A 9009-nucleotide genomic window follows, 5' to 3' on the forward strand; every position below is an offset into this window, starting at 1 on the left:
TAATTTATGCAGTTGTAAAAGTGGGGAATTTAAGGGCAAATTCACTGACAGATCCTTAAGTTTTAAACGACTTTCAAGAAAGACTTTGATGATAAGAATTATTAATTAATTATTAATTAATAAAGAATTATTAATTAAGGTGTATATAAAATCTACATAAAATGAGGCCCATTTCAGCAAAATGAGCTCTTTTAACCCCTTAGACTACAATCTTATTTAGTTATCAATCTAAAGCCTTTTCCAGTAAATATTATAAATGATTTAGTGTTTACTGTGACATTATTCTGCAAGTTATACAGTCAAAACACTGAGGAATTAAAGTGTGGATAAGGTGATAGATCCTTAAGGTTTAAAGGGATAAGAAAACAGAGAAATGGTGATGATGAGGATTTGAGGTGTATAGAAAAAGGCTGCAGAATAAAAGCACAATCAAAAGAACGTTTTTAACCCCATTGAGCTGCAATCGTACTATACAGTAAACGTTATAAATTATTCAGTATCTACTCTGACATTATTCTGTAAGTTGTCCACTAAGAGTGAGGGAGCTGCTGACTGATCCTCAGGATTTAAAAGGATAAAAATAACACAGAGATGTTGATGATTAGGATCTGAGGTGTGACTAATAAAAGAACAATTGCAGCAAAATGAGCTCTTTTAACCCTTTAAGCTGCAATTTTATTATACAGGTATTCATCTTAAGGCTTATTACACAGTAAAGACCATAAATTATTCAGCATCTACTTTAACCTTATTCTGTAAGTGATGCAGGTATAATAGACATCTGACAGATCATTAGGGTTTAAAAGGGATAAGACCGCTCAGAGATGCTGATGATGAGGGTCTGGGGTGGGGGCTGTGGAACTGAAGCAGAAGCCGAAGGCTGTGGCTTGGAAATGAGAACAGTTGGGTGCTGCTGTTAACAGAAACGAAAGCATGGCCTCTTTCTCGGCACGTCCTGTCAGTCAGCATAAAGATTCTCATCATCACCCCCCCACACCCCCCCCCACCCTCCACAGGAACAACTGATCCCAAGCTTCTTACCAACCTACAGCACCAAAACACCAGCTGTCACCGTCTTCTCGGCTCACCTGAGTCCTCGGCACCTGCGGGAACAGATTCAGGGTGGTGGGTCTTTTGGGCCGGTATGTATCCATGGCGACGAGGGCGGGGGGGTCCAGGTCCCTCAGCGGTGGCTCTGCGGCGGGCCGCCCTGCTGCCCGCTCTCCCTCTTTGCGCTCATCGATGAGCAGCAGCAGCCTCTCCCTCTCTTCCTCCCTCTCTTCCTCCGCTTCTTCCTGGGTCCCTCCTCCCTCCGCATCTATCAGGTCCAGCTGGAGCATCTCGGCCTGCAGCTCCACCGCCCCCCTCCGACAGACCCAATCCGCGCTGCCATTGGCCGGCTCGGTCACGTGACCCTGGGAGAGAGGAGAGGAGCAGGCAGCGGAGCGGTTAGGAGGGGTCTGCAGTCAGATGCAGCCGTGGCCAATCAGGGCTCGGCGATGACATCACCCTGTGACTCCCTGCCTCAGTGGCTGCTGAGGGGAAAAGCTAATTCAATCACAGAGGACAATGAGCTGCAGCCACATAAACACCTATAACCTGGATAACCACTATAACAAAAACAGCAGTAATAATAGTAACAATAGTAATAATAAAACCTACAACAACTTTAACAGTAATAAGTAGTAGAAGAAGAAAAAGAAAAAGAAGAACAACAACCACCTCAACAAAACAACAAGATCAAACTGGTAGTCAAGCCAATGATAATAATAAAATTAATCATCATCATCATCATTATTGTTATTATTATATTGTTATTATTATGTTATTACATCAGAGGACAATAAGCTGCAGACTGCTAAACACTGACTAGTGCAATGACAGAAACAGAAGCAATAACAATAATAATATTATTATTATTGTTGCACTCATTGTTATGATTAGTTATTATTATTATCATTATTATTATTAATAATAATAATAATAATTATATTATTATTATTATTGTTATGTCTCAGAGCTCACTGACCTTTGTGACTGAATAATAATAATAATAATAATAATAATAATGATGACAGACAATACTGCCCTTTCAGACAGTCATGATTTAAATGACACTGCTGTCTTTGTTTTGATGCTCACTCTGTGATCACACTCACACACACACACTCTCACACACACACACACACCACACACACACACACACACATCATCTAAACCGCTTATCCTTCTGGGTCTCGGTGGGGTGCTGGAGCCTATCACAGCTGTACTCTGTTATCACATACCTACAAATTTCAATTTTTCTGCAGACAATAAGCAAATGTGTTAATATCAAGGTTTCTTGGTTATTTCTGCCTGAACTGCAGGCAGACTGTGGATGTTCTCTGACAGACTGAGGCTTGTCAGATGTGCCTGGCTCTGTCTGCTACTCCCTGCATTAATGTCTGTGATTAAGCTGATAATTGACTTTGGCTCTGTGTGAAAACGCTGCATCTGCCGCCGCCTCCTCCACTTCTCTGAGCCTCGATTGAGGCCGCTGCCTGAGGAGCCCCGGCCCAGCATTCATTCAGAGAGGAAGCTGGGAATGAGTGAGCTGCTGAAAGAAAAAACATAAGATGGTTTTGACCCAGAAAACTATTTTCCCTGTAGGGGACGACAGTAGATGGAGCTTCTGCTCACTGACAGTTTTTTCACTGTGGTTAACCAACATGTGATACGGCAGCTCATCCAGCAGTTTCTAAATGAACCCTTCAGAAGGCCTCGATGATGTTTGCCAAGTTTGCCAGGATGTGTGAATGATGTGGCAGCATATTGTGAGAAGGAGTGATTCATGCAGGATACATCATTCAGTAACATTTATAGTTTGTCACGGTTTACAGCAGCAATGGCAGACTAGAAGCAAAAAGTCCCTTGATTTGTGCAGCTGTAACTTCGTCATGTTGTAAATTGCATATATTTAAATACCAAAAACTAAAATAAGTACAGTAACTGGACATTGCTAGGAAGACAACCCTCCTCCAAACAGAGAGGGACTTGTATTAGTGTGTCTGTTTCTTATCTTTGCATCTCTTCCTGTTTTTTTCCCTCCTGTCTGGTCTAATAATAGTATTTTTACACATTTAACAAAGTTGACTAGATCAGACTGGTAGAAAAGCCACTCCAGAAACAGCTTAAAGCTGAACTGGTGTCTTATTCAACAGCTTCTGGATTGTATTTTCCGTTCCACCTTAAATGGTGCCTCAGTGTACTGGCGTCAGACTATAACTGCGGCACCACTTAAGGTGGAACGGAAAATTCCAATAAGGAGCCAGTTTTATATTGACTTACGTTAAAAAAAGGAAATTGGATATTTCAACCAATTTAATCAATACCACTTAAGTTAACACTTAAAAGGCAATATTGTTGACCTAATGTTAATATCAGCCTACGCGATTAGCATCCGCAGCTAGTTGCTACGAGTAACTACGTAAAAAGGCCACATAAACAAAGCGCAATATTAGTACTATTACTGTACCTTTGATGCCTCCTGAAGCACAAACGACCGGTAAAAACTATCGTAGCTAACTTTCGTGAACTTTCTACTTGTGTACAACTTAGCCAGCCCCCGCTGTGAGTTATTTTAGGCAGCGTTAGGAAGGTAAAAGATAATAAAAACTGTCCTCTGTATTTTTGTCATATGTCCTACTGTCGCGTCTTGGTTTTCGGAGGAAAGACTATTATGTAGAATCGACACTTGGAATCGACTCCATCGATTCCCTTCACTTGGAATCCGAATTGGAGTCGACTCCAAAATTTCTGGAATTGAACAGCATGAAGCAGAGTGAAAACACACCATATCCCAAAACTGCTCCCTCTGAGTCCATACAGCACCTATCCTACGGAGCCCCGCTGCTGACATCCTGTATAAATAAAAATTATGTGTGGCCACAACTTAGTAAGGCGTGGGAACGAGATGATTAAGTCGTGGCCATGACTTAGTAAGGCGTGATCTCGTTCCCACGCTTACTAAGACGTGGCCATGACTTAATCATTTCATTCCCACGCCTTACTAAGTTGTGGCCATGCATTAGGATCTCGTTCCCATGCTTTACTAAGTCGTGGCCACGCATTATTTTTATTTATACAGGATGTACTTTTTTACGGAGCCCTGATGATGACATCCTGTATACATAAAAATAATGTGTGACCACAACTTAGTAAGGTGTGGGAATGAGATGATTAAGTCGTGGCAATGACTTAGTAAGGCATGGGAACGAGATCACGGCTAACTAAGCTGGCCACGCATTAGGATCTCGTTCCCACGCTTTACTAAGTCATGGCCACGACTTAATCATCTCATTCCCACGCCTTACTAAGTCGTGGTCACACATTATTTTTATTTATACAGGATGTCACAAGTGGGTGCTCCGTACTTTTTGAAGTATTTTGGTTTGACAAAAAAGGCTGACGCTCCAAAGTGAGACGTGCGAGCAGCAGTAAAACAGGCTGAACTGAGCCAGCACAACAACAAGAAATGTGAATGAATGAAAGAAAGAATCAATCAATCAATCAATCAACGTGAAGGATTAAAGTGGAACTGAATAAAAAGTAGATTCCACTCTTTAAATCGTTGCTGTCCAAAGAAAAGCATGTATGTCCAAACTGATAACAATTTTCAGGCATTTCTATTGGTCCATTCATTATTAAATCTTCACACAGCGTAGAAAACTGCACTGAAAAAAATGGAAATCTTTTTTATTTTTTGGACAGCAACGAAATAGAGGCTACTTTTGACATTATGATCCAAAATACTTGATATTCATCAAAATCTGACTTTAGCATATAAAACTGAGTAATAAAACATGTTACTTGTCAGTTGATGAGAACTAAATAAGCAAATACAGGTAATAAAAACTGAAGAAGAAATGAAAAGAACGGCCGACGACGAACACTGACATCAAGCTACCCTTATGCTCAGCATCAGAGAGAATCCATGGAGCAGAAAGCTGATGAGATTCAGGACGGTTAATTCCAGGTTAGGGGGGCCTAAGAAGTGTAACCTAAATGGCTTTCGGCCAACATCACAGGCTCTAGAGAAAGGGAACAGATGCTTTCTGACCTACATGCTCAGGAGTGAGGATATGATGGAAGCAAGGCCCTAACTTCACATACGTAAACACTCAAAAATAAGATATCAAAACTACTTTTTTGCACTATTATGTTATTATAGCCTGCTGACTCTTACCTGAATGTCATAGTCACTGTGGCTCAGACTGCCGCCGTTCTCATCTGTGATCTCCGTCACTTCAGACAGGTCGTCGTCTTCATACTCATCCAGGCTCATATCATGAGTTAGCCTGCACACATTATATACAATAAAAAGAGATTTAAATATTGTAAACTAGACACAAAAATTATTTTAGTGTCTGTTTAATTCACTATTTCATCCATTTTAGAAACAACAAAAGTCATTAAATGACAGATAACACTGTAATGATGGATTTTATAGTGACTTACAGACATTCAATTGCCACGTTTGTAATGTGAGGCGTTCTTGATCTGAATTTAATTAAATTTCTTTTGATGCGACACTGTACAATATAGCTTTCCCAGTCATTTCAGAATCGTCTACAGCAGCCGTTCATCATCATTCCGAACACATCCGTTCTCTGTCCTAGAGAAACTTACAGAGTCAGAACTGTTCAGGAACCAGACGTCCACCTCTAATCTCTTTGAGATTCATCTTCCATACTAATAGCTTTGTTCCATTAAAAATCACACAAGGCCTTGTTTGGGCTGTATATGTATGTGTCCAAAAGTTTGTAGACACCTGCATTTCTTCTGAAATGAAGGGTATTAACAGTCAGTTTGTCCCCCTTTCCTACAATAACAGCTTCTACTCTTCTGGGAAGGCTTTACACTAGATGTCGGAACATTATTTATACACCAATCAGGCATAACATTGTGACCACCTCCTTGTTTCTACCCTCATTGTCCATTTTATCAGCTCCACTTACTATATAGGTGCACTTTGTAGTTCTACAGTTACAGACTGTAGTCCATCTGTTTCTCTGCATAGTTTGGTAGCCCCCTTTTACCCTGTTCTTCAGTGGTCAGGACCCCCATGGACCCTCACAGAGCAGGTACTATTTGGGTGGTGGATCATTCTCAGCACTGCAGTAACACTGATGTGGTGGTGGTGTGTTAGTGTGTGTTGCGCTGGTCTGAGTGGATCAGACACAGCAGTGCTGCTGGAGTTTTTAAACACCTCAGTGTCACTGCTGGACTGAGAATAGTCCACCAACCAAAAATATCCAGCCAAAAGCGTCCTGTGGGCAGCGTCCTGTGACCACTGATGAAGGACTAGAGGATGACCAACACAAACCGTGCAGCAGCAGATGAGCTATCGTCTCTGACTTTACATCTACAAGGTAGGAGTATCTAATAGAGTGGACAGTGAGTGGACACCGTGTTTAAAAACTCAAGCAGCACTGCTGTGACTGATCCACTCGTAGCAGCGCAACACACACTAACACACCACCACCACGTCAGTGTTACTGCAGTGCTGAGAATGATCCACCACCCAGATAGTACCTGCTCTGTGAGGGTCATCTACAGCAACCGTTCATCATTCTGGACACATCTAACAGTCTTTATAGTTTCCTAGCCTATTGCTCACTATCTGAAACCTGGGGCAAAAGTCTTGCATAGTAAAAAAAAATATTAATTTATTTGCAACCAAATTGCTTTTATTCATCAAAAACATTTAAACCTTGGAATGGTGGTGTATATTCTCTATAGGTAACTCCATATATAGGCCTAGATGATGCTGGTTCAGGACTACTGAAGCTGAACATTCAAATTCAAGTGATTGCTCATTGATTAAAGTGTCTGTGTCTGCGATTGGAAGGTGTAGCAGGATTATGTTTATAACTCATGGTATTACACTTTAAGGGGAATTCCACCATTTTTTTCTAGAAATTCTGTATAATTCAAGAATTAAAATGAACACAAAGTCATTCAGAGTGGTTCGATGTAAAATGCTTTGTTTTAGAAAAACTTACAGAGTCAGAATCGTTCACAGTGGTGGTGATAGGAACCAGAGTTTAATGCCTCTAAAAGCTCCTGCACAGAGTAATAAGTTATTACATAACATGTTCATGAATACTTTGCCTGATGTCTGAGATTATGTTTTATAAAGGTTTTGGCCTGAAACTATTTGTTTTTAAAAATCTATTTGTGCTGTAGAGCTAAATGCAGGGCATTACAAGTCAAAATATCCCCAAAGACATCTTTTTTTTTCAGATTTATCACTTTTTTACCATCATCAACATATCATATAAAACTCAGAAGACTCGTGTAGGTTCACTGGTGGTTTTGGATAGTAAATAAAATGGCTATATCTGTGTTGTAGACATGGTGACCCCTGGTTCCTATCACCACCACTGTAAAGTAATCTGGGTTGGTAAGTTTGTCTTCAATGAATCATTTCACATCAAACCACTCTGAATGACTTTGTTTACATCTTAACCTCTAAATTATGTAGATGCAGAGGGTGGAATCCCCCTTTAATATGAGCAGGGACACAAACTAAGGTTAAAAAAGGTCCATTTTAATTTTGTGTTGACTTTAAAAGGTGCAAAGCATTTCCAGGCCTTGTGCAACTACTAGTCAAAGACACACTGAGCCCAGGCTTTTATGTGTATTGCAGACTGCATGAAAGTACTGGAGCAGTTGTAGTTCAGCTGAGTATCTTTACGCAACACAGAGTGAGAAGTGAAGGCGTGTGTAACGTAAGCTGGGTTTGGCTAACGTGATTAAAGAGGAAAACCCGTCTGGAGCTCCTCAGCTTCTACTGAGTCTCCAGCACTTCCTGGTGATTAATGCTGCAGTATGAAACCGCCCTGCACACAACAAACACACGCAGCATGCTGTGTAAGCCTCATGGCCCAGAGTGGACAGCAGAAATGCTCCAAACGTCCAGATAAAGCACTTTACTGCTGCAAATCACTGCATTACTACACTTTCCATATCACATAGCACTGCTGGAGCAATAATTAAACAAATAAACTTCCCTGATTTCAATAATCTAGGTTTTAAATTAATAGTACTGCAAAAAAAACCTTGAACACCTTGACTGAATACAGACACAGACTATGGGCGGGACTTATCTACTTTTTGCAAGCATAAAAATATCTATACTGGAATTGAATGAAGTTAGAAATCAACATCAAAGATGCAGAAATTGCAGACTAGAATGAAAGAACATAAAAAAATAAGGCGTCTAAAAGTGCATCTAAAACATATTACATGACATAGTGTATCACTCAACCACGTCACATCAGTCTATAACAGCAAACTAAGATAATACTGCATATCATCCAACATACTGCACAATCAGGATCACTGGACTACAGTAACCAGTGCAAAAACTGGAACAAAATAAGCGAAACCCTGTTTATCCTGGATTAAAATCAAGCTCAACTGTACAACAAAGCACTAATTTCCTTTATGATCCCATAAGGCTCTACAGAACCCAACTCTAACTCTCATCTTGCATCTTTCAGCCCATTACGCTGCCTTCTCTCCACTCTCCTCATATACATCCAAGGTCAGATAAGTGAAGGATGCTATTGCAGACCACTTTAAATGAATTTCTGCATAATTAAATGGTTCAGATGTGAACAAAGTCATTCAGAGTGGTTTCGTGTGAAATGCTCTGTGGAGAAACTTACACAGTCAGAATTGTTCACAGTGGTGGTGATAGGAACCGGACGTCCACCTCTAAAACCCCCCTTTCAGAAAGTTGTTACATGAAATGGTTAAGAATTCACTGCCTGATGTCTGAGACACTGTTTTATGATAGTTTTGAGATTAATCTTCCATACTAATAGCTTTTTTTCAATTAAAAATCACACGAGGCCATGTTTGGGCTGTATATGTATGTGTCCAAAAGTTTGTAGACACTTGATTCTGCAGAGTTTCTTCTGAAATGTATTAATAGCGAGTTTGTCCTCCTTTGCTGCAGTA

General features: G+C 40.4%; 1 protein-coding gene across 1 annotated transcript in view; it reads right to left on the bottom strand.

Annotated features, from left to right (window-relative positions):
- The window catches only part of mapk8ip1a (mitogen-activated protein kinase 8 interacting protein 1a), a 43225-nt gene that overhangs the window by 33265 nt on the left and 951 nt on the right, over window positions 1-9009 (bottom strand). Inside the window, exons 2-3 of the mRNA XM_036568074.1 lie at window positions 5225-5336; window positions 1089-1415 (exon numbers count right to left, since the gene is read on the bottom strand). Coding sequence (XP_036423967.1) covers window positions 1089-1415; window positions 5225-5336 — 439 coding nt within the window. The remainder of the gene's footprint in view (window positions 1-1088; window positions 1416-5224; window positions 5337-9009) is intronic.

Source organism: Colossoma macropomum, unplaced genomic scaffold (genome assembly GCF_904425465.1).
Source record: "Colossoma macropomum unplaced genomic scaffold, Colossoma_macropomum, whole genome shotgun sequence".
Lineage (NCBI taxonomy): Eukaryota > Metazoa > Chordata > Actinopteri > Characiformes > Serrasalmidae > Colossoma > Colossoma macropomum.